The 26531-nt window shown below is 43.5% G+C and overlaps 1 protein-coding gene, 1 non-coding gene and 1 pseudogene across 3 annotated transcripts in view; 1 reads left to right on the forward strand and 2 right to left on the reverse strand.

The window, feature by feature from the left end:
* Nucleotides 1-14357, reverse strand: part of TICRR (TOPBP1 interacting checkpoint and replication regulator) — a 42560-nt gene extending 28203 nt beyond the window's left edge. For both annotated transcript variants that reach the window (XM_059371584.1, XM_059371583.1), the window contains exons 1-6: nucleotides 13596-14357; nucleotides 8929-9205; nucleotides 7416-7651; nucleotides 6056-6290; nucleotides 5062-5191; nucleotides 54-193 (exon numbers count right to left, since the gene is read on the reverse strand). In XM_059371584.1, the coding sequence (XP_059227567.1) occupies nucleotides 54-193; nucleotides 5062-5191; nucleotides 6056-6290; nucleotides 7416-7651; nucleotides 8929-9205; nucleotides 13596-14258 (1681 nt within the window). In that variant the 5' untranslated portion in view covers nucleotides 14259-14357. The remainder of the gene's footprint in view (nucleotides 1-53; nucleotides 194-5061; nucleotides 5192-6055; nucleotides 6291-7415; nucleotides 7652-8928; nucleotides 9206-13595) is intronic.
* LOC132000562 (U1 spliceosomal RNA) lies at nucleotides 2602-2765 on the reverse strand. Its single transcript, XR_009399411.1, has one exon. It is a non-coding gene; the product is annotated as a U1 spliceosomal RNA (small nuclear RNA).
* An 8875-nt stretch (nucleotides 14358-23232) lies between the features above and the next one.
* LOC132000449 (U6 spliceosomal RNA) lies at nucleotides 23233-23328 on the forward strand (annotated as a pseudogene).
* Nucleotides 23329-26531: the final 3203 nt, after the last annotated feature.

A 26531-nucleotide genomic window follows, 5' to 3' on the forward strand; every position in this document is an offset into this window, starting at 1 on the left:
TAAAACATACATGCTCAAACAAGACTGCCTCAAGAAACAGTTGGTGTGCTTACGTTTCTTTTTGCTGTCTTCCTGATTGGACACAGCGGATTCTTCCCGAGACTTCCTCTGGTAGAGCCTGGACAGGCAACACGTTAACTCACTTTCAGTTTTGGAAGGCTCTTCCTTATCAGATGAGGCAGCATGTAGTAATCTGTGAACAAAACAAGAGGTCTAGGATAAAGCTGAAATTCTGGTATTTCCAAAACGCTTTAACAACAAAATTCACTATCCTTTTATTTTATTTTTTTTTAAAGATTTTATTTATTTATTTGACAGAGAGAGAGATCACAAATAGGCAGAGAGACAGACAGAGAGAGAGATGAGGAGAAGCAGGCTCCCTGCTGAGCAGAGAGCCCCATGCGGGACTCGATCCCAGGCCCCTGGGATCATGACCTGAGCCGAAGGTAGAGGCTTAACCCACTGAGCCACCCAGGCGCCCCTCACTATCCTTTTAAAAGCTAATCAAAAGATGTCTGCACAAGAAGGCTTCAAAAATATTTTTTGCTTGGAAGGGAAAATATCCCTCTCTTCTCACAATTTAAACACTTATACCAGAAGATAGGAGAGAAACATGCAGTATACCCCCTACACACCCCCACAGCTCTCAGAAGAAACCAACCCATGCAACAGACTTAATAATCACACTTGTAGACTCCATAACTGTGACACAATAAATGTGTGTTGTTTAAGCCCCTCAAAAAAACACAAAACAAAAAAACACACAAAAAAAAATCCACTCAGGAACGGAAGCTACCTATTCACAAAACCATTAATCATGACACACAGGACTGACTTACTACCAAGGTTCTTCACGTCCTAGGGTATATGCAGGCAACTATCCCTTAGTTATTTTTTACTCAGTGTCAATAAGTGTAAGACGGTGTAACAGAACATTGTCACAGTGACCCCTAAATCATTCTTTCACATCGTAGTAAACTGATCTGGGATTGTGAGAAGGGGATGAAGCAGGCCGGAGGGGATGATCACGTGTCCAGTGCTCTTCTGCCTAGGTCTACGTGTCAGTCACTAAGCAAACTAAGAACATGGCAACACTTTCAAAATGCATTACTTGTATTTCACTGTCCTCCATTATGTGGTATTATCTGATTTAAAGTAGGAGGAGGTTATGGCGATGGGCGTTGAATCTGCTGGGGGGTCTCAGCTTCACACACATAGCACATCTGAAGCAGACGATTTCTCCGCAAGTGTGTGGGATATCCTTTCACTGAGGGGAGGGTTTGTTTTTCTGTTAATTTAGAACCTATGAACCTTTCAAATACACAGTAGAGAAAGCATTATTAACTATGTACATCCCAGCAAGATTAAATGTTTGCTAATATTTTACCCTATCTACTTCAGATTTTTAAAAAAATATTTATGGCTCCCCGCTGAGCAGAGAGCCTGATGTGGGGCTCGATCCCAGGACCCTGAGACTATGACCTGAGCCGAAGGCAGAGGCTTTAACCCACTGAGCCACCCAGGCGCCCTTACTTCATATTTTTTTAATGAAATTAAGCATTATAGACACAAAAAAGCCCACTCTATCTTTTCCCATCCCTTCCTTCCAGAGGTATTCCTAGACCTGTGTTTATTTATAGAGACAAACGTATGTATGGAAACCAACATAAGTTGCTATTTATACATTCTAAGTTTTTAAAAATATCATACATCACACCCATCCCTCTGTACTTTTTTGTCTGAAAGCAACATATTTTTCATGAGCATATAAGTAGTTCTTGCTTACTCAGTTTCACTACTCTGTAATATTCCCTTGTATAATTATACCACAGTTCGTTTCTCCATTTCCCCAGAGACACAGATGATTCTTTCCACTTTTTCACTTTTAATGACTGGCAGTGAGCAATTGAGTGTAGCTCTCACGTTTGTGCAAACTTCTCTAATGCAGACACGTGTAAGTGCAATTGCTGGTGGTAAGTTTCTGCTTTACTAGGAATACAATCTGCTCTCTGAAATGGTTGTAACCATTTATAATTCTATCGTCTAAAGTGTTCTCATTTTTCCTCGTGCTAGATCGGATTTACTGACCTAGGACAATCTACTGGTACAAAATAGAATCTTGCAGGTTTTTTCTTATTGTGGTTTTCATTTCCATTTGAGCATCATTTTTTTTTTTTTTTAAAGTAAGCTCTAAGCCCAATGTGGAGCTTGAACTCGGAACCCCAAGATCAAGAGTCACCTACTCCCCAGACTGAGCTGGCCAGGTGTCCCAGCTGTTTCATAGCTTTTCAAATTACTGCTCTGTTGGATTTCACTGCGTGAATTGCTTGGTTGCATTCTTTGCCCAACTGCTTGTCTTTTCCTTGTTGAAAAGGAGCTCTGTACTAATTTGGATACTAGTTCTTTGCTAGTTATATGGATTATAGCCACCCAGGCCTATCACTAGTCCTTTACATCATACAGAAAATTTTAAATTATAGTCATCTATTTTCCTTCATGGTTTGAATGCTTGAGGTTTTATGCAAAAAGATCCATTCCCAGCCTCAACTACTCATTTTCCCTTCTTACAATTTTTATTTATTTATTTGTTTGTTTATTTTACAGGGGAAAGCACGAACACGGTCCCCCACTACCACAAATTATGCAGTCAAGTTTCCCACATTTGCAGAAATCGCAGGGGTCAGCACATCTGGAGTGCAATGGATAAGCCTTGCCCTGGGAAAACCACCTTCGTGATCACGGTATCTCCCCTGCCAGGTAAGTATCCTTCTTATAATTTTACTTATTTTTATTTTTTTAAAAATTTTTTAAGATTTTATTTATTTATTTGACAGGGACACAACGAGAGAGGGAACACAAGCAGGGAGAGTGAGGGTCAGAGAAGCAGGCTTCTTGATGAGCAGGGAGCCTGATGCAGGGTTTGATCCCAGGACCCTGGGATCATGACCTAAACGGAAGGCAGACACTTAATGACTGAGCCACCCAGGTGCCCCCTTCTTAAAATTTTAAAGCTTTACTTTTCACACTTGTTTTTAAAATTTTATTAGGAATTTATCGTTGTGTATGCTGTGAAGTAGAAATCTAATTTTAATCTTTTCTTCTTCTAGAGAGCCAATGGTCACACCACCATTTACTGAACAGTCTGTTCTTTTCCAGATTTAAAATTCTGCCTCTGTCATATGCGGGGCTCCCATACAGGTGCGGGTCATTTTGGGGGCACTTTACTGTTGCATGGGTCTCTCTGTCAAATCATTGCACGCATCCCACGCTGCCTTACTCACTAGAGCTTTATGGTAAACACTGCTTTCTTATAGGGGAAAGTGCACCTGTTCCGTCTTAGCCCTTTTGAGCTGTGCCATGTTCATGAATCAGAAAACTCGTTATTATGTCAATTCTTCCCAGACTGACCTACAGACTCAATGCACTGTTGGTGAAAAATCCCAGCACCTTTTCCTGGTGGAAATTAACAGACTGATTCCATAATTTACATGGAAATGCAAAGGATCTAGAATAGTCAAAACAATTCTGAAAATAAAGCAAACAAAGTTGAGGGGACTAAGACAACCTGATTTCAGTACTCGCGACAATGTGATATTAACACACTGTCCAGACCAGGTTCTTTTCAGAAATAGACCTAGATGATGGTGGCCAACTGATTTCAACAAAGCTGCCACAGTAACTCAGTGAGAAGAAGATTATCTTTTAACAAATGGTGCTCGAACAACTGGTTATCTCTATGGCAAAAATAAACCTTAGCTTTACCTCTTAATACTAATTTGAATTTCTTCTATATCTCTTACATTTTTTTTTTCTCTTTTTAGGATTTCTTTACTTGAGAGAGAGAAAGAGAGCAAGAGAGAGTGAGGGCGGGGGCACAAACAGAGGCAGAGAGAGACTCTCAAGCAGACTCCCTGCTGAGCACAGAGCCTGACACAGGGCTCAATCCCAAGACCCTGAGAACATGACCTGAGCCGAAACTAAGAACTGTAGGCTATACTGAGCCCTGGGCGCCCCTCTTTTACATTTCTAATGTAGTTTGTCTGGGTGGCTCAGCTGATTAGGCGTCTACTTTTGGCTCAGGTCATGATCTCAGGATCCTGGGATCAAGCCCCAAATCAGGTTCCCTGCCCAGTAGGGAGCCTGCTTTCCCCCCTCCCTCTGCCTGCCACTCCCCCTGCTTATGCTCTATCTCACATAAATAAAATATTATTTAAAAAAAAAAAAAACGGGTTTTGCTATAGATAATTCTATTTTATTTGGCTTCTCAAAGAATCACTTTATGTTTGTTGATTTCTATTGTTTTTTTTTTTCCTGTGATTCATGTTTGTTCTTCTCTTTTATTACTGTCTTATTTTGGGGGTTTACTCCCTTGTGTTACTTACTGTACTGGACCCTTAATTAACTGTTTTTTAGCTCTTCTTCCTTAAAAGATAAGTTCTATGAATCTTCCTTGAAGTATACTTAGCTGCATTAACCAAATGTTACTTTTCATTTTTACTGAGCTTTAATACTAAATATTTTCTGACTTCCATAATGAGTGCATTTTTATTTTTTCCAATTTTTTTTTTAAACATGGCAAAATATATATGCCATGAATATAACATCCTAACCACTTTTGAGTACAAAATTCAGGGGTATTAAGTTGATTTATAATTAAGCTACCATCAATCACCTCCATCCATCTCCAGAACTCTCTTTATCTTGTAAAACTGAAACTCTATGACCATTTGAAAATGTTCTCCATTGGGGCACCTGGGTGGCTCAGTGGGTTAAGGCCTCTGCCTTCAGCTCAGGTCATGATCCCAGGGTCCTGGGATCGAGCCTCTGCAGAGAGCCTGCTTCCTCCTCTCTCTCTGCCTATCTCCCTGACTACCTGTGATCTCTGTCTGTCAAATAAATAAATAAAATCTTTAAAAAAAAATGCTCTCCATTTTCACATAGTTTTTAATATTATGAAACTATACTAAGAAAATGTGGTATGTCACACAAACCAACCCATATGTAGAGAGAAGTGAGAGCTGATTTCATCAGTCAATATCCAGAGAAATAAAAAAGGTTTACCCAAATGACTCCATCAAACTTGAACTGGCACCACTAAGGTTAGAGCTAGGAAACCACTTCTCCACAACAGCCGCATTCCAGGGACTGGTGCGGCCAAGTTCCTGCTGGGCCCACTCTGGAACAGGAGCAGCTACGGGGTCAGGAGCAGCGATGGGAGAGGACGGAAAGAAAGAGAGGCATTAGGCCCAAAGTGGAAGCACTTGCCCCTCCCTTGAACAGGTGGCCCAGGACACACAAAGTCACATCATTAACAACATTCCTTCGTCCACATCACCAATTCCAATGGGCCTATGCGGTCTATGAAAAATGCTACCCAGCAATGTACAAACGTAGGCTAACTCACAGCTCCTCAAACGCACCCTTCTCAGAGTCTTGGTGCTTGAGTTGCCTCTATCAGCAATGTTCTTCCTGTATTTGCAACCCTCCCACCCCTTACATTCCCCATTCCTTTTTTCCTGCTTTATTACAATGGCACTTATCTCTTTCAAACATACTATGCAACCTCCTTATTTATTGTCTTGTGTCCCTTGACTAGACAGTATACTAAGAACAGAGACTTCTATTTTGTTCTCTGACACATTGCCATTACTTAGTACAGCGCCTGCCACAGCAGCCACTCAATCAATCTGTGGAATAAATATCAAATTGATTATATTTCTATCCACCTAGCAAAAATAAGGTTTGTACTGTGTTAGTAACAATTCAACAAACAGCAAGGTAGACAGAATCACAATAGTTTTATATATAGTCTTCATTAAATATACTAATACAAGGTTCACCTTATACCTTTAATTTCAAAGCAGTTTCACAGAAGTGCTTTAGGATTTCTATAAATAATACTGATTTAAATTGCCTGAAGCATTGTAGCTTGCTTTTATCTGTTTTATAATATATACTGGGGTTCACAAACAGCACAGTGAAAAAAATTCTGACAGTGGAAAAAACTATAAACCCACTGCCCGGGAGTATGCTAGTTATTGGTTCAGAAGCTTACCGCAGGTAACAGGATCTTCAAGTGAATTGTGAACCTGATTTAAGACACTATCCATAACATCAGAAAAAAGGGAAGCTGTATCCTGGGGGCTCTCTGCCACAGCTGTTTGGAGAAAAGGTCTTTGAAATTCAGCCTCCTCAGTGCGGAACACGGTGAGAATTGTAGCATTGGTGGCGAGGGGGGAAATAACTCCCGTGATGGGGGGCCAGCCTTCACCAAGGTCCACACTGGCAACCTACGTCAGAAGTTCTAATTAGTTGAGAAGAATGTTGTCCTATGGCTAAAGCAGAATGTAGCTTACTAAAAGACAGATTGATAATTTCTCCTGATGATTATTATTAGAAAAGTGAGAACTGTGGAAAAGACAGGCTGGACGGGTATAAGTGCTAGAATTGAATTCAGTGACCATATTACCTTAATCTCTCAATTTACAAATAAGAAAAAGCTAAGGTTCCCAGGAATATTTACTACGCACTTACGATGAGATTATAACTCACTGAGTCCTCAAAACTAAGGACCTCACAACATTACTCTGAGGTAAAAATGATTATTATCTCTCTTTTACAGAGGAGGAATTAAGGCTGAGAAATAAGTAACCTGCTTAAGGTCACCCAGGTACTAAGAGGCAGAAGCCAAGAGCACATGAATTCGAAACCCATGCTCTTAACCCAATACTATGACTTAAGGGATTTATTCAGATTACATGGTTGGGCAGCAGAGCTGAGACCCAATTCAGACTGCCTGACTCCCGACCCAGTGTTCTATCAGAACAGACAACTCTTAGAAGACCAGTTCAGAGACTAGAGAGCTTTTCTTTAAGTGTCTCACAATGAGCTCCAGAAGATGGAAGCTTTCTGAGGTAACAAAGACAAAACACAAAGTAAGGTAAGAAATTTGCTCGTCGTTTAAAAATAACCATCACCTTTCAACAAAATCTGGATAAATATGTATTTTTCAGAAGACATTTCTAAGTTTGTGTAACTACTGAACACTATTACATCTAATGTTACAGTGCAGGGCTTTTAAAAAATGATATTGATTATATAAAGTTAATAAATATGTAACAGGAAGCTTACAAAATAACTAGAAACCAGACATTACTTCACCGCCCTAAACTAATACTTGCATTCCATTCGGCCTGCTGCCTTTTTTCCCCATGTGACTATAATTTAACTTAATTGGGATCAAGGTACATGCAGTTTTATAAACTGTTTCGTCACTAAGGGGCACTGTCATGATGCTACACGTGTCACTGAAACCACGCCGTGTAGAACATTCCTCGGCACTTCGTAAACACACTAATTTCACCTCACCAGTGTGGTTTTGGATAAGAAGGACTGAGCATGCGCCAGGTACCTACCAGGTGTAACTCTTCAGCAGCCAGCCTGCTTACCAGCTGCTGGAATAACACCCTCTGAGTTGACCTGTTCTCCGGACTTTGTAGCATCCAGCTCTCAGTGCCCAAAGTGCTGCTCGCTGGCAGAGACCACTGGCTTGCCGTGCCTTTGAGAAAAATTCTGACTGGTTTCTGGAAATGTCTCTGATGCATGGCCAGGGGCTCTAGGGTGACTGTCCATGTTTCTTGAGTCTCTTTGCCTATTAGAGATAAGGAATATTAAAATTCTAATGTAGTCGTTACTAAAAATAGATTTAATAGCAAGAAGAAAAAAAATGAGATTGTCAGTGTGGTACTGGTACTATCCCTTCAAGGTTCATCCCACTGCCGACAGGCTAGCAGAGCGAGTAGGTTTCGTTCTATAGGAAGAGTTACATATGAATAGAATCACAAGGGTCCAAATGAATGTTGCCTGAGAAAGTATTCAGGCAATACTCGAGACAACATAGCTTAAATCCATAAAATAGAGTATATCACATCATAGGAGAATGAATTCTAAAGATTATGTATGACAAAACTACTCTTGGGGCGCCTGGATGGCTCAGTGGGTTGAGCCTCTGCCTTCGCCTCAGGTCATGATCTCAGGGTCCTGGGATCGAGACCTGCATCGGGCTCTTGGCTCAGTGGGGATCCTGCTTTCCCCTCTCTCTATGGGTACCTCTCTGCCTACTTGTGATGAATCAAATAAATAAAATATTTTTAAAAAAATTACTCTTGAAATTTCCTAAAACTGTATACAATGTATGTAACATAGTTTTATGTATACATCTCTACAGAGTAGGACTTCTGTGTGGATATGGGATTCAGATGTGAGATTCACTATACAGCAGATCATGCAGTAAACTTCTGAAAAGTCTAACATGCTGGCCCTTCCCGGTAAAAAGCATCATTTTCAGAGGCTGGTCACTGATTTGTTATTTCTTCTCTCAATCATTGCTTCCCTATGGCCTTCCATTTATCAGTTTCTTCTATGGGGCGGGAAATCTTCCCGCCCCTTTGCGTGGGCACCTGAACAGTATTATCCTTCTTTTCAACAGCTGGGAAATTCTTTAAAAATCACTCAGTATTCTTTTTAAAGGGGAGCTGGCAGTTACCCGGCGCCTGTGTTTAACACTTCCCTGTGCTACCTGATTCTACACAGACACCTTTTTTTTTTTTTTTTAAAGATTTTATTTATTTATTTGAGAAAGAGAGAGAGTGAGAGAGCACGAGAGGGGAGAAGGTCAGAGGGAGAAGCAGACTCCCCATGGAGCTGGGAGCCTGATGCGGGACTCGATCCTGGACTCCAGGATCATGACCTGAGCCGAAGTCACCCAACCGACTGAGCCACCCAGGTGCTCTGCACAGACACCTTTTAATTACAAGCATTAATCGAGTGCCTAGGCTGTTGGAAAATCGAAAGAGAAAAGCACAGGCTTGCCTGAAAGAAATCAACGTACCTGAGACCATAACGCTCCCCAAGAGAGTATTTGCTTACCTTCAACAGGGAGAAATAATGTTCCTTCCATCCGTGGGAAGGAGGCTTCATAGGCAGAATTATAGAGCAAACAGTTCAAAGTGGCATCAGGTGGCAGAGCTGAAATCCAGGAAGACGGGGCAGAGTCACTCGCCAGCTTTTTTTCACCACCACGCAGCATTTCCCCGGCTTTAGTACAGTCCTGGCTGAAAGTTTCGGATGGTAAGATCGTGCCGCCAACAACGTGGAGCAATTCACACACGGCCCAGTACCCGAGGTGGTCCGGGGAGTCCCACAACTAAAGCAAAATGACAAAGAAACGCAGGGGGCTATAAATGAAGCATCCATAAATCAAGTTTGACGGGAGTGGGAGAAAGTAAAGCTGACATCTACATTAAAGGATCAAATTATTCGATTACTCTATTTATTAAGACACAAACCAATGGCCAATATCTTGTCACCATGCAGCCTGCTCTCACCACAGCCCTCGTCATCTCTTGCCTGGACTCACTGCACAGCCTCTCCCTCCTGGGTCTGGCCTCTCATGTTGCTCTCAGCATTCTCCCAGATCATGGATCTGATCGTGCTACTTCTCTAAAAGCTTTCAAGCCTTTCCGCTGCCTCCGTGGTAGAGCAAGTCCTGGGCTTAGCCCAGCCCTAAGCAACCTTTCCAAACACATTATCTTTCCCTCGCCCACTGCTACCTTCCAGGCACACTGAACCATCCACTGTTTCCTGAATACGCTGTATTTTATCTTCCATGCTTTGGTTCATTCTGTTTCCAGTGCTTTCCCCCTTCTTCTCCAACTAGGGTAATCTAGCTCAAATTCTGCTTTCTCTGTAAAAGCCAGCCTTTATTTCTTCACATAAATAACTGTTCATTCAACCTTCTTTTAACAAACTTTTATGGAGCAACCTTTATATGCTATGGATTAGTAAGACTTGGTCTCTGTCTTCTAGAATCTTAAAGTTGGGGGTAGAGTGAGTAAAACCACAGTAACATGAAATATTTAACTTGGCATCACAGTATAACATGACAATATTCAAATAGTATAGGAACATGACAGAAGAGCGCCTACCCCAAAATAGTTACCCTGCTGGTTTGCTTACTCCACAGGACTTAACAATTGTAGATCATAAATTGCTATGGAATGTCTTGCTGGTCATCTCCAGACTTCATATACTCAAGTTCAAAAAGGGCCATAAGAGTACCCAAGGTCACAACAAAGCAAGGACTAGTCCAAGAACCAAGAATTATCTTGGAGAGTGCTATTAAAATGAGGGTCATGACCCTTTGGCAGCCTTGGATGGATCCTATGATGGATCAACTGACTGGCTCATGATCAGCATCAAAAAAAACAGAACAGAGTGAGAGAGCCCTGTGGGGAAGGGGTGCAAAACAAACAAACAAACAAACAAACAACAACAAAAAAACCCCAGAATAGAAAATATCAGAGCACAAGAGAAAATATCTCATATAGTGAAGATAAACAATATATTATAAAATTTTTGTTCCAGTTATGCATGCCATCTTGGAAATTAATCAATTAATATTTGCTGTTACCATCTATATGTCCATACCCATGTTCACCGCTACGGGGAGAATGGTAAGCTAGTTCATATACCATAGATCCTGATTAGGATTTTCTGCCAAAGGGAAACAAAAAATTTTTTGAAATTGTTAGATATTCTGGCTAGAGGACAACTAGGGGGGTAAAAAAAAACTGCTTATCAATTGAGACGTAAAGCTTTTTATTTTTTATTTTTTTTTAAAGAGTTTATTTATTTATTTATTTATGAGAGCTAGAGGGAGAGAGTGAGAGAGAGGCAGAGACAGAAGCAGGCTCCCTGAGAAGCAGGGAGCCCAGTGCGGGCCTTAATCCCAGGACTCTGGGATCATAATCTGAGCCAAAGGCGGATGTTTAACCATCTGAGCCACCCAGGTGCCTGAAAGGTAAAGCTTTAATAAGAGTTGAAAAAAACATCAACTTTTGATGAAAATATAAGCATGATTAAAAAAACACAATCACAAAAAAAACCAACACCCACAATCACTATGTAGAGTACGGTTACATTTTTCATTTTTATGCATGTAACAGATTAAGTGAGAGACAAGTTTTAGTGATAATTTCAAATCTGGAGATTTATAAACGTCCACAAGACTATAAATTCAGGGGCACTTGCTTGGCTCGGTCACTAGAGCATGGGACTCTTGATATCGGGGTTAAATTCGAGTTTTACATTGGGTGTAGAGATTACTTAAAAAAATAATAATAAATCTTGGGGGAAAAAAGACTATAAACTCCACAAGAGCAGGAACTACATCTGTCTGGTTCACTAATGGTACACCCAGCACCCAGCAGATATGGAATATGTACGTGCTAAATAAATCAGAGGTACAAAGTCAAAAGCACGCCGGTGGTTTCCTGCACTCCCTTCTATCCTGCAAGAGTTCTGTGCTTGGATCCCTCTCCCCAAGTCTGTGGGTCCAGGTTCTGTTTCTTCCGCGCTTCTGTCCCTCAGACTATCAGCTCCGCAAGACAGGACCTCTCCTTCCCTTCTCTCTACCCCTGTAGTGAGAGTTCTCCAGGGACTAACCTAAACTCCCTTTTGTCTCCACAGTGTGGTGGGGAAGAGGCTTTTTGAACAGGAAAAGATGAATCTTCACCAGGAAAAAAAAATTCCAGAGAAGCTTGTTTGATGGGCATTTTCTTAGGGTAAACAACATAGCAGATGTGAGAAGGGAAACCTCAGAGAAAACCCATCCCCCAGATGGTAGAATGTCAGAACTGGAAGAGATTTTTAAAAAGACACCGGCAATCTACTTATTGAAATGCTGTTCCAAAAAGAAAAAAAAGGAGAAGACTCTCCAAGCCCCATCTGCTAAGATTTATTTCTAGCCAGTATTTGATATAATTCCAGAATAAAGTCTTTGGTGTGATTTGGTATCCATTACCCTAAATCACACAGTTATGTGTTGTGTACTATGTCCAACACATGATTTGCTGCCTTAACAAATTTTAAGTTCTAGGATTCCATTTTCTCCACCAAAGGCCCTTAAACAACTTTGTTCTTTCTTTTTCTCTGACAAGCCACTGCTGCCTTATTTTGCATTTACCATGTCTTTTTTGGGCTTTGTATGTGAAAGCACATTAGAGATTTTAATTTTTTTTAAAAACATTTTATTTATTTGACAGACAGAGAGCACAAGTAGGCAGAGAGGCAGAGAGAGAGGGGGAAGCAGGCTCCCTCCTGAGCAGAGAGCCTGATGTGGGGCTCGATCCCAGGACCCTGGGATCATGACCTGAGCTGAAAGCAGAGGCTTAACCCACTGAGCCACCCAGGTGTCCCAGGAAATTTTAACGTTTATCATTAAGTACTTGCTCATTTTCCATTTGTAACCTTGCAATTTAACCCACTCCTAGTTTAGTCACATGTGTTTCCAGTAAGTGGAATCACATCTTTCACATCTTCTCATTGATGGCCACTGCCCATCAATGAGAAGAAAATCTGCACTTTGACTGCCTAGGCCCTACAGACATGTGCTTTCTGAAACAAACTAAGCTCCTTTCCATTTCAAATCTTTATACCAGCTCTTTGTCTGGAATGTTCTCTCCCAACCTTCCTGTTCCTCCTCCTTTACCTCTCCTGCTCATGAAGCTCCCTCCGCACCCTTCTACCTCCTGTTGCTCACCTGTTTGTTCCTATCTGTTTAATATATGTTCCTCACTGGAAGGTAAACCACCCCAGCTGGCCACCACACCTTCTGCAACTTTTACAGTGTAGTAGGCACTCAATGCAATGGCTTCTCAATGACTATTTGTTAATTAAATGAAGGTGACAGCAGAAAAAATGGCAAGAGAAAAGTACTTATTGTAGGCCTGGGTGGCTCAGTCTCTGCCTTCCGCTCAGGTCATGATCTCAGGGTCCTGGGATCCAGCCCGAGGAGGAGGGCACGCTGCTCTGCAGGGAGTCCGCTTCTCCCTCTGCCCCTCCCCCCACTCCTTCTCACTTTCAAATAAATAAATAAAACCTTAAAAACAATACAAATTTATCTCCAGGTACTTAACCGGAGCAGGGGGTCCCACTGCCTAACAAAAATCTAAATGAGCCATTTGTGACTATAAGTATCTAAATTTATTCCTTTAGTCAACAAATAGTTACTAAACTGGCACAATGTTCAATATGCATCTTCAGGGGATACAAAGCCTTTGAGGTATTTTTAGACTAGATGGACGGTGAGAGACTCGCACTACTGGAAGATACAAAGGGGACAGCGGGAGTGGAGGCTGAGTAGTGGTCACGGGACAAGGCGTTCGAAGAAGGGACTGGCATAGAAGAGTGAGCACCGGCATTCGGGGTGACCGGTGACACAGAACACACAGTCAAGGTTTGTTGACCGACTAGACGATGCTTCCATGTGCCGAGTATTCGTCCTGTGTAGGAAAAACAGCCCCTGGGGAGGCAGAGAAGGGCCCAAATTGTGAAGGGCCTCGCACACGTACCTTAGTGTGTACCAAGGACCTACCTGTCGTCGCAGTTTGCGACCCCGGGACTTCCCTTCTGAAGGGACCCGTGCCGGTGGTGCTAGTCTCGCTCTGGGTCTCCCCGCTGCCCTGCAGACGCTGCCCGGTTCTGGTCTGCCAGCGGGGCACGGTGCGCCCCCTGTGAGCTCCCCGCGGACTTACCTTCGGCCCCTCGGTGGTATCCAGCCAGTACAAGGTGATTTTTCGGGCGATCATGACCTCCTGGACCCTCCTGGGCAGCAACTTCTCCATCACCTGCTTCGGGGGAGGCGGCAGGCGCTGGGCCTGCGCCTCGCAGCCGGACACGAACTGCAGCAGCTCCCTCTGCGAATGCGGACAGGGGGCCAGCAGGAAGACCGCGTTCCCAAAGCCCCCGAGCGCGGTCTCGGCCTCCCTGGCCTCGCCCTCCACGTCCAGCAGTCTCCTCCCGCTGCTGCGCAGGATCGGCTTCGTGGGCGACGTGATCTCGGGCCGGTCCCACTGGTAGTCCAGCAGCGTCTCCATCAGGGCGCTGTGCGTGTGGCTGGCCCGGGGCGCCGGGCCCGGCAGGTGGGCGCCGTGGGCGCCGTCCCCGAGCCTGGCGTCCAGCTCCTCCTCGAAGTCCTCCCAGGAGCGGGCCCCCAGTTCGCGGAAGTCAGACACGCGGGACGGCCGGCTCCGCGCCCCCTCAGAGTCAAAGAACTTGAAGGCCCAGCGGACCCTCGCCAGGCCGAATCGGCAACTCAGGTAGGTGAGGAGGCGCAGGGCGGCCCGTCGGACCGGAGTCCGGCCGGCGGCACCGCCCGCGGTGTCCAGCAGCAGCATAACGTTGTGACAGCAGGCCATGTCGGTCGCGCCGCCGCCGCGGGGCTCGGGCCGGGGCCCGCGCGGCTCTCTTCTCCGCCCTAGCTTCAGACAACCAGCGCCATTCACCTCTTCCCTCAGGAGCTCTCATGGAAAAGCTCCCGCGCTCTCCAAGTGCTCCTGCCATTGGCGGAGTTGGTCCCCAGAGTCAGCTCCTATTGGTCGCTTGCCTTACGTCGCTTACGTGAGTAACTTCCACTCTTGGCGCTGATTGGAAGGGAGGCGGAGAAGGTCTCTGCCTGTTGGGTGGAAGGCGTGGCTCTGAGCGGGGCTCCGAGTTCCGGGGGAAACTTAACATTCATTGGCTTGGGCCTTCGTTTTAAAATTTAAAGAGGTTGCGCTTCGGGGGCGTGTCCTTAAGTTTCCCTTTTGGGCCGGAGGCCTGAGTTGGGGCGGTTGTGCGCAGGCGTGGGTGCGGGCTGCTGGGAGGTGTTTAATAAAACTTGGAAACTTGGTACTGGGAGGGCATTAGGGATGGTCTTACCCAAACTGGAATGAAGCCACCCTCGACTGTCCATGGGGTAGAATCCGATGATGAAGACTTTCGTTTTCTTTGTAACTTAAGAAAAAATTATCAACAATTTAAAGTTCACCTCTTTTTCCCTGATGATTTCAAGGAGTTTCTCTGAAGAAGGTGATTAGATCCAAATAAAAGACGTGTACGTACATCATAGTTATCTGACTTGAGAAAAACTGGAAAACAGCGCAAGTGCGAATGACGCAAGTACAGTACACCCTAAAAGGGAAGGAACATCATGTAGCTTTTTATAGGTAACACTAGATGAAAAAAGGACCGCGAAACAGTGAGAACCCCCGACTTTTTTATGTGTATATTTTTAAACTGTTAAAACTAGACGGAAAGTTATCTGTGATGGTGATGACATTATGCTGATTTTTTTTTAAGTATATAACACTTTTCTAAATTGTCTATAATTCTGTATTGCTTTGTTTCCTAGTCGGAGGGGGGAGGGATAATATTTAATGACTAAAAAGTATTTCCTGTTGGAAATAGAAGAAGCCAGATTTCCAAAAGGGCAAGAAGTTAAAGGGATATTCAGGTAGAGTCTAAGGACAAAGGGGAAATTTGTTTATGGTATACTGTAGGAAGGTCAAGGAAAGGGGGGACCGTGGGTCAAGGTCCCCTTAGAGGATACACAGCTGTCAGGGAGTTAAAATTCAGATGATGAAGATGACATTGGGAGGCTTGGTAAAAGCTGTGGGTTCAGTGCAGGACTCTAGCCATCTGCAGGGTCTGCAGTGAAACCTCTGTTTCGTTCTTGATATAGGTAAATTGTGTTCTCTTTTTTTAATATCAGTCTAACTAACTAGAGTTTATCAGTTTTATCGATCTTTTCAAAGAATGAGCTAGTTTCATTGATTTTTGTTTGCTTGTTTTCAGTTTCATTGATTTCTGCTCTTTCTCTTCCTTCATTTTTTTAAAAAAGGATTATATTTATTTATTTGACAGACAGAGATCACAAGTAGGCAGAGAGGCAGGCAGAGAGAGAAGAGGAAGCAGGTTCCCTGCTGAGCAGAGATTTCCCCATGCTGGATCCCAGGACCCTGAGATCATGACCTAAGGCAGAGGCTTTAACCCACTGAGCCACCCAGGCACCCCTCTCTTCCTTCGTTTGGCTTTACGTTTATTTTGCTTTTCTTTTTCTAGATTCCTTAAGTGAGAATGTAGATTATTGAAGTGAGAGTTTTCCTCTTTCCTAAGATACGCATTTAGTGCCATAAATGTTCTCAGCACAGCTGTGTCTCATAAATTTGGACACCTTATTTTTTTTTCCACACATCTGCATATTTTAAATTTTCTCTTGAGAATTCCTCTTTGACCCATGGATTAATTTAAGTGTGTTGTTCAGTTTCCCATTGTTTGCAGATTCCCTGTTATCTTTCTATTTTTGATTTCTAGTTTGATTCCATTGATTTGGTGGACACACTCTGTATGATTTCAATTCTTTTAAATTCATTGAGGTTTATTTTATGGACCAGGATATGATCTATCTTCATATATGCTCCTTGAGCACTTGAAAACAGTGTATATTCTGCCACTGTTGAGTGTTCTAAAATACCAATTAGATACTGTTGGTTAGTGGTGTTTTTGAGTTCTTCTGTGTCTGTGCTTTCTGTCTAGCTGTTCTATCACTTGTTGAGAGAGATGTTGAAATCTTCAACTCTAATTGTGGATAAGTCTATTTCTCCTTTCAGTTCTATCATTATTTTGCTTTATGTATTTTGCATCTCTGTTGTTTGGTGCATACACATTTAGAATTGCTATGTCTTCTTAGTGGATTGACCCTTCTATCACGATGTAATATCTCTCTCTGTAACTGATGATTTTCTTTGCTCTGAAACACTTTGTCTGCTATTAATATAGCTCTCTTGCTTTCTCTGATGAGTGTTTGCATAGTATATCTGGTTTCATTCTTTTTCTGTCAACCTTTCTATATCATTATATTGAAGTGAGTTCCTTTACATGACAAATAATTGAGTCATTTTAAAAAATCTGTTCTGCCAGTCTCTTTTAACTGATGTATTTAAACGATCTGTGTGTAATATATAAGGGCTTAAGTCTACCATTGTATTTTTTTGTCTGTGGGGTTTTTGTTTGGTTTTAGTTTTTGGTGTTTGGTTTTCTGTTCTTCCCCCTGCTTCCCTCACGAACATTTAAAAATTTTTTTTATTTTTTTAAGGACTTTATTTATTTATTTGAGAGAGAATAAGAGTGAGAGAGATCACAGAGGGAGAGAATGGGAGAAACAGACTCACCTCCGAGCAAGGAGCCTGACAAGGGGCTTGATCCCAGGACCCTGAGATCATGACATGAGTGGAAGGTAGACACTGAACTGACTGAGCCACCCAGGTGCCCCAGTTGAACATTTTTTTAAAAGATTTTGTTTATGGGGCACCTGGGTGGCTCAGTGGGTTAAGGCCTCTGCCTTCCGCTCGGGTCATGATCCCAGCATCCTGGGATTGAGCCCCGCATCGGGCTCTTTGCTCGGCGGGGAGCCTGCTTCTCCCTCTCTCTCTGCCTGCCTCTCTGTCTACTTGTGATCTCTCTCTCTGTCAAATAAATAAATAAAGTCTTAAAAAAAAAGATTTTATTTATTTATTTGACCCGTGAAGTGTAATTATAATATGGTATGGAAATATTACCTCTTTTTGAGTCCCTTACCCTCCTCACTTAAAATTGTCTTAACTATTTCCTTTGCAAATATTGATAACCACACTAGTTATCATTTTTGTCTTAACCATCAAACTAAACTTACAAAAAGAAGAGAAGTAAAGCTTTTTTTTTTTAAGATTTTATTTATTTGACAGAGAGAGATCACAAGTAGAGAGAGAGAGGAGGGAGCAGGCTCCCTGCCTAGCAGAGAGCCCGATGCGGGACTTGATCTCAGGACCCTGAGATCATGACCTGAGCTGAAGGCAGAGGCTTAACCCACTGAGCCACCCAGGCAGCCCAAGAAGTAAAGCTTTTTAAAAAAATACCCTTACTTTTCCTCTTTCCATTGTTCTTTCTTTCTTCCTAATGTCCTCAGAGTCCTTCTTCAATCCGTTTTTTCCATTTTACAACTTCCATTAGCCATTCTTTTAGGGTAAGTCTGCTGGCAGTAAATTCCTTAATTTTCCTTCATCTGAGAACTTCTTTATTTTCCCTTTATTCCTGAAGGACAGTCATCGGATATAGAATCCCGGGTTGACAGTTCTTTTTGTTTGTTTGTTTTTTCCCATTACTTGAAAAATGTGGGGCTGCTTCCCCCACACACACACTCTGTGATCCCCTCCTCTGATACTACAGGTGGGGAACCACGTAATGGGGTGGGGGGCGGCCTGTTTCTCCCCTGTTCCTCCTCTAACATAACCCAAGAAGGGCAGGGTGGGCATCTTCTTCCCAATGGATGGATTTGGAAGTCGAGGTACCCTCAGGGATCTCCACTGCCTCCTTATGCCTGGCACCTGGTAAATATAGGCTCCCACTCAGTCTTGGCTGAGGGGGCTGGGATATCATTTGTTTGGGTCTTTTGTTTGTTTGTTTGTTTGAATTTGACTGGACTGGAGTGATTAATGTCCACAAGTTTTCTGTCTTGTCTTCCCCTGTCCTGTCTTTTGACTAGAGAAAGCAGACTTCTCCTGGGGCTTTTTGTGGGCTGCAGCCATTGAGGTATTAGGACGCGAGCTTCTTCAGGATCCAGTCAGACATAAAAGAGCAAAAGAAAACCCAAGAAACTCACTGCCCTGTCATTCCTGGTATCTCAAGTTCACTAGCAAGTCTGCTTCTTCTCTCAGCCTCAAAGAGTCGTCCCATGTCTGGTTTACACAGACTGTCCAGGGGTTTTAGCTTTACTTAGTGGGAAAAACAGGAGTAAATATGTCTAAACCCATTTTGTCTGGAACCAGAAGTCGGGAGGCTTTTTTATTATAACTTACACATTACACTTTATTCCGGCCCTTTAAGATTTCGCTTTACTTTCTTTTTTTTTTCCCAGATTTTATTTATGTTTTAGAGAGAGAGAATGAGAGCATGACCAGGAGAAGGGGCAGAGGGAGAAGCAGACTCCAGGCTGAGCAGGGAGCCCAAAGCTGAGATGGTGACCTGAGCCAGAGGCAGAGGCTTCACCAACTGAGCCGCGCAGGCTCCCCAAGTGTTCGCTTTACTTTCTAAACTTTGAGTTCTTAAAGGGAAAGAACTGTGCTTTATTTGTCTGTGTATCCGTAGTGCCTAGCAGGGTAGCAATAAATTATTTTTGTAATTGAAATGTAGTGTGTTATCACGCATTTTCCCAGGGTGGGAATTTGTGCAGAAACCGCTATACTACCACGAGAGGGCAGTAGCAGCACCCTTCACTAGGGGCTCCCAAGCCTGCAGCCCCCACGGCAGAATGAAAGCTTTTCCCAGAACTGCTTGTCCTTCCTCTGGGTGAGAAGAGCAGAAGTCTGGGAACTGACTGTCATTGGGCCTCTCAGGGAGAAGAAAGGACCTTGGGGTGGCTGACAAGGCTGCACCTGGAGCACTCGGGTCCCATTCTTTTGGAGCACAATGTGTTCTGTGTTCCTGTAAAGACCGGGGAAGTCATTCGTGTTATTTCTAGCATCTCGAGGGACAGTCGTGGTTCTGGGCACTCGTCACAGTAATCCTGCAAGGCAGAATTATTTCTTCCCCTTTACTGAGGAAACTGAGGCTCAGATGGTCTTGCACAGCTAGTTAGAGGGAGCACTGAAACTCTTACACTGCTTCCCACCTGGAGTTCCAAGGACAGATCCTCCCTGGACAGGGTGGTCTGGAGAAGGGAGACTAGGCCAGCCCCCCACAACCAGCAAGCCTCTCTCAGCCCTGTGTTCTTCATCTTTCTCTAATGGGATGATAATCTACTTTGCTTTTATGAACTGTGTGATTGGGGTGTCTGGGTGGCTCAGTCAGTTAAGCATCTGCCTTTGGCTCAAGTCATGATCCCAGAGTCCTGGGATCGAGCCCTATATCAGGCTCCCTGTTCAGCGGGGAGCCTGCTTCTCCATCTGCCTCTGCCTGCTGCTCCTCCTGCTCGTGCTCTCTCTCGCTCTCTTAAATAAATAAAATCTTAAAAAAAGAAAAAAGAAAAAGCAAGAACTGTGTGATGTAGATCCAAGAGCCAGCAGGACCCAGTACAAAGTGAAAATGTAGGACCCCTTATTAAAAAAATTCAAAATTTCAAAACAGTAGAGCATTAAACCAAGCATGGGGCCCTTCTAATCATGAGGGGCCCGTGTGACCGTCCAAGGCACGCATCAGTGAAGCCAGCCTTGTCTAGAGCAATAGCAGAAATAATGAAATCATAATAGCTTCCTTCTTTAGCGCAACTACTCTGAACTAAATTCTTTCACTTTAAATATTTTCTTTCAGCCTTTCTGGGGGTTTCTCCCCCTTTGTGTGGGTTTTGTTTTTTGTTTGTTTGTTTTTTCAGAAAGAGGGAGAGAAAATCTTAAGCAGGCTCCATGCCCAGGCCAGCGGGAGCGTGACGTGGGGTCTGATCCCACAACCCTGAGATGATGACCCGAGCAGAAATCAGGACAACCGAGCCACCCTGGCACCCCTCCCCTTGTATGTTTTTATCTCTACAGCGAGGAGGTTGGACTAAACCAGAAGTTCTTAACCCTGGTTACACATTAGAAATACCTGAGGACTTTAAAAAACCATCCAAACCTGGCGATTCACAGACCTGTACCCCTGGGGCTAATAATACATCATATGTTAATTTAAAAAAATTAAAAAAAAAAATCCAAAGCTGGGCCTACCCACTGCCCCCAAAGATTCTAGCTGATATGGGTGGCAGTGGGGTGCCGGGCTATGTCACTACACTCCCCCCCAGTTCTGAGACTCTGGTTCCTACTTGGTAATGATGATAAAAATGGCCTTCCTCTGCTGGCCACCCCCCCCCCGCCCCTGACCACTCCTGCTGCCATCGGACATGGAGCCTTGAGGTCTCAAGTCTGGGAATTTTGACTGGCAATGACATGAAGAGTGTGTGTCCTTGGTAGGTCTGGACAAGGGGTGGGTCTTCTGTGGAACTTGTTTCTCTGCCACGGTGGTCATTTGCTCAACTCTCCATTCTGCTCAGGGCCCCAGTGCTCCTGGGGGTCTCGGGGGAAGCCGTGCATTTGTGGGGGTCTTCCTGGGCACGGAGGATAAACGATGGCTTCCCTGACCCTTCTGGGGACTGTCCCCTTGCCTAGCTTCCCTGACAGAGCCAGGGCTATGTGCATAAAGCCATGAGGGAGAAGAAAGCAGAAAGGAAAATGTTTATCACACACTTTCTGTGTGCCTAGCGTTGCACTAGGAACACTCACATTTAATCTTCCAAACCCCTTCTAGGTAAGTATGTTTTTAAATCTCCATTTTAACACTTCAGAAAAGCTAAGTAAGGTGCTGGGTGTCACACAGCTCACGGAGTGGTCCCTCTACTTACTGGAGGGGCAGCGCTGTGGTCCAGACGTGTGGTGGAGTGGGGGTTGCAGGCTGGGTGGTCCTTGCTTCACCCCTGCCCTGTCATCTCTCTGACCCCTGCTGGCCACAGGCCTGGGACCCCAATCTCTTGTTCAAACCTCATGTCTACTCCTACCCCAGCAGTGTTCCCTGGTTTCCTGGGTCTGAGGCCAATGTGATCCCACGGTCTGTGGGACTGGCCCTATTTTCTGGCTGAGAAAACCAAGCTGTGGTTGAAGCCAGTGAGGCATGGCCCAGGCCTGCCTTATCAGGCCCGCACAGGGCTCAGAAATCCTTCACTCTGGGTCCTGTGGAAATGGTTTGGAACACTGGGTCCATTCACTGATGTGAGAACCTAAGGATGAAAGGAACGTCCCCTGGGAAGGAAGACTGGGCTCCTCACAGAAGCCCATTGGGAGATGGGGCTAATGCAGCAATCCTGGGGCCACTGAAACTCCTTCTAGAATCGAACTTCTCTGAAGTCAGTTATACTGCCCAAAGCCTGAGTCTGCTGCACATACTAAGGCAGTTCTGGGAGAATGATCACCAGCCTCAGGCTCCGCCCACCGGAGGTTAGCCTCACCTTTGAGGAAGGGTCTCAAATTCCCCTCCCTACACATGGCAGGGTCTTGTAGAAGCTCAGGAAGACTGTGGGGCCTGGCGGATGGAAGGGTGGGAGGGACGGAAAACCCAGACAAGTTAGGGGGGTGGGCAGGACTGCAGTCTCCCTAATGGATCCAAGGCCAGACCAGAGAGGAAGGCTGGAGCTGATGTGGAGGCCCCACCCCCTAGGAATCCACACACCCCACCCCTTCAGGAGGGAGGACCTGGGCTGGGCTGAGCCAGTGAGGCCTGGACAGGCCAATAGGTGCCAGGACAAAGGATTTCTATCCCATTGTGAATCCCAGGGCTGCCGAGTGGTTTAGGAGTGAAGAACTGGGGAATCTTCTTTTAGTTCATTCTTCAAAAGCATAGGTCAGATGAAAAATATTTTGTAAGATGAACTGTGATATGGGATGAGAGACAGTCTTGGAGATGGAAGGGGGTGATGTTTGCACAACAGTGTGAATGTACTTACTTCATGCTGCTGAACTGTTCACATTAAAATTGTTAAAACAGGGGCACCTGGGTGGCTTAGCCATTGGGTGTCTGCCTTCGGCTCAGGTCATGATCCCGGGGTCCTGGGATCGAGCCCCGTATTGGGCTCCCTGCTCGCCAGGAAGCCTACTTCTCCATCTCCCACTCCCCCTGCTTGTGTTCCCTCTCTCGATGACTCTCTGTCAAATAAATAAATAAAATCTTTTTAAAAAGTTGTTAAAACAGTCAATTTTATGATATGTGTATTTCACTACAACTAAAAAAAGAGGAATGTGTGAAACTGCGGTTCAGTTAGAAAGCATGTCAGGTCAGTCTCATCTGAGGCTCACGAGAGGATTCCGTTGTGCTCTAAGAGCACTGGCAGGCTGTGGCCACCCAACTTTTGAGGAAGGTGTTGTCTTCTCCTCAAGGCTCACAGTGACCCACCCAAGGGGTTAGGAATGGATTTTAAAGAGCCTAACAGATGTGCCTCTCTCCTCACTCTTTCTGGCTATCCTTAGGTTCATGAGACAGGATTTTCTTTCTCCAGTACTACTTGGGGATGAATGTGAGGAATGAGCCAATAGATCAGGTCTTTGTTCAGGAAGGCTTTTTTTTTTTTTTTTTTTTTTTTTTTTTTGCCATTGTGTTTTAGGACTGATAGGACTGATTTTTTACAAAATCACAGCTGATGTGATTGTGTGGAGTTTGTAGTGGAGAATGTAGGCATCCAACCTCAGAGAGCCAGATAATGACCCAGAGGAGAAGGCACTCTGGGCAGAGATCCCATAATGCTCTGTGTAGGGGTCTGTGGCCATATGCTAGGAGCACAAGGAGCCCCAGGAAAGAAGGGACTTCCTTACCTGGAGCATATCTTAAAAACTCACAGGAGTGAATCATATTATGTTTTTAGACTTTGGCAACTCGTATACTGAAACAGGAATGATAAAGATTAACTTGGTCCCTGCACAAGGATGGAATCAAATTTGTGAAGCATTCCATATTTTTTAGTATTAGATAGTTGAAAAGTAAAATTTTAAAAACAATTCAATCTGGGGGTACCTGGGTGGCTCAGTCAGTTAAGCATCCAACTCTTGATTTTGGCCCAGGTCATGATCTCAGGGTTGTGAGATCAAGCTCCACATCAGGTGCCACACTGACCTGCTTAAGATTCTCTCTCTCTCTACACCTCCCCTCCCTTAAAGATTTTTTTTTTTTTTTGACAGAGAGAAATCACAAGTAGACAGAGAGGCAGGCAGAGAGAGAGAGAGAGAGAGAGAGAGAGAGAAGCAGGCTCCCTGCTGAGCAAAGAGCCCGATGCGGGACTCGATCCCAGGACCCTGAGATCATGACCTGAGCCGAAGGCAGCAGCTTAACCCACTGAGCCACCCAGGTGCCCTACACCTCCCCTCCCTTAAAAAAAAAAAAATTCAATTTACAATAAAAACAAAAAAACCCAGAAAATACTTAAGAATAAATTTAACAAAATATGTGCAAAATTTACAAGGAAAACTAGAAAACATCCCTGAGGGAAATTTTTAAAGGATCTGGACACATGGAGAGACATACCATGTTCATGGATTAGAAGACTCAGTACTCTTAATTCTCCTCAATTGATTCACAGATTTAATTCATAAATCATAATCTCCATAGCCTTATAGAATCAGGGAAATTGAAATGCTGATTCTAAACCTTATGCAGAAATGCAAAGGACCCAGACTATCCAAAGCAATCTTGAAAAGAAGTTAGAAGTCTTACATTACCTTACTTCAAGACTAAATATAAAACTACATTAATCAACATAGCATGGTACCATTATAAGAATCAACCAATAAATCAAGGAGCAGAACGGAAAGCTGAAAATAGACTTACCCTTATTTAGTCATTTGATATTTGACAATGGTGCCAAAGGAATCCAAGGGGGAGAGAAAAATCCTTTTGATATATGGGACTGGAATAACTGGATATCCAAATAGAAAAAAAAAATGAGCCTTATCTCCTACTTCACACCATACACAAAAAGTAAGTAACTCAAGACAGATCATAGATGCAAGCATAAAAGCTAAAACCATATAAAGCTCTTAGAAGAAAACAGAGAATATCTTCATGGCTTCCTAGGAAACACAAATGTTTCTTAGGAAAGCGAGCCTGCTCTGTGGGGAGGCTGTTTCTCCCTCCTCTCTGCCTACTGTTCTCCCTGCTTGCATGCTTGCACTCTCTCTGTGTCAAAATAAATAAACTCTTTAAAAAAAAAGATTTTTTTGAAAAAGACTTTATTTATTTATTTGACAGACAGAGATCACAAGCAGGCAGAGAGGCAGGCAGAAAGAGAGCAAGGGAAGCAGGCTCCCTGCTGAGCAGAGAGCTTGATGCGGGGCTCAATCCCAGGACTCTGGGATCATGACCTGAGCTGAAAGCAGAGGCTTTAGCCCACTGAGCCACCCAGGCGCCCCCCGCCAAAAAGAAAAAAATATTAGAACAGATGTTTCACAAAAGATGATATATGAATGGATAATAGGCACACTAAAGACAGTATTATTAATAATCAGGGCAATGTAAATTAAAACGATAAGATCCTACTACATAGGTGATAGAATGGCTAAAAATTTAAACAACTGACCCCCACCAAAGGCTAATGAGAATAAGGAACAACCAGAACTCTCATATATTATTAGTTGGAATATAAAATAATACAACCACTTTAGAAAAAGCCAGTTCTTTTAAAACTAATTATACACCAACTCTATGATCCAGGAATTCCACTTCTAGGTGTTGACCTGAGGGAAATGAAATTACGTCCACAAAAGGACTTACACAGGAATGTTCATAGCAACTTCTTCACAATAGTCAAAAAGCTGGAAACAACTCAGGCATCCATCAATAAGAAAATGGGTAACAGTGCTATTTTCATAAACTGGAATATTACTCCAGATTAAAAAAAAAAGAACAAAGTATTGGTACATGCAGTAACATAGGTGACTCAAAACCATGATGTTGAGTGAAATAAGCCTTACACAAAAGAGTACATTCTGTATGATTCAATATCTATAAAGTTCTAGAACAGGTAGAACTAACCTATGGTGGAAACAACCCAGTGGTGTCCTCTGAGAGGCTGGGGGCAGATATTGACAAGAAAGTGTTCGAGGAAACGTTCTGGGATGATGGTAGGGTTCTACGTCTTGTTCTATGTCTTGGGGTGCACAAGTTTATGTATTTGTGAAAATTGGGCAAATGCACACTTAAGATTCTGTGTTTCATTGCTTGTAGATTTCACTTCAAAAAAACTAAAAACAGGGGAGCCTGGCTGGCTCAGTTGGTAGAGCACGCAACTCTTGATCTCAGGGTCATGAGTTCAAGCCCTGCATTGGGTATTGAACCTACTTAAAAATGAGTTTTTTAGGGGAACGCCTGGGTGGCTCAGTTGGTTAAGCCACTGCCTTCGGCTCAGGTCATGATCCCAAGGTCCTGGGATCGAGTCCTACATTGGGTTTCTTGCTTGGCAGGGAGCCTGCTTCTCTTGCTGCCTCTGCCTGCCTCTCTGCCTGCTTGTGTGTACTCTCTCTCTCTCTCTCTGGCAAATAAATAAAATCTTTTAAAAAATGAATTTTTTTTAAACCATAAACAATACTGAGCTCTAGTTAAAGATAAATATACTGAAGTAACTAGGGGGAAGTTACTGATGTCTGCAATTTACTGTGAGATGCATAAAAAAATAAAATGTATTGATAGAAGGATGGAGAGGTGGAGAGATATAATAAGGCAAATATAATAAAATGTTAACAGTAAACATTGGGGGATGGTATAGGGCTTTTTTCACTGTGAAAACCATTGTGTTTGAAATTTTTCATTAAAAATGTTGAAAAAGGGGGTACCTGCGTGACTCAGTCAGTTGAACCTCTGCCTTCAGCTAAGATCCTGATCTCGGGGTCCTGGGATCAAGCCCTGCCTCGGGCTCCCTGCTGCTCTGCGGGGAGTCTGCTTCTCCCTCTGCTCCTTCCCGCACTCATGCTCTCTCTGTCTCAAATAAATAAATAAAATCTTTTTTAAAAATCTTGTAAAAAGACATATAGCTATATCATGGAGTAGCATATGAAATTTATGTGAATTTTATCACAGACCTGTACCCCTGGGGCTAATAATACATTATATGTTTATTAAAAAATAAAAAAATTTAAAAAAAATTATGTGAATTTTATATGCTAGAACAGGAG

Source organism: Mustela nigripes, chromosome 13 (assembly GCF_022355385.1).
Source record: "Mustela nigripes isolate SB6536 chromosome 13, MUSNIG.SB6536, whole genome shotgun sequence".
In the NCBI taxonomy this organism is placed as follows: Eukaryota; Metazoa; Chordata; class Mammalia; order Carnivora; family Mustelidae; genus Mustela; species Mustela nigripes.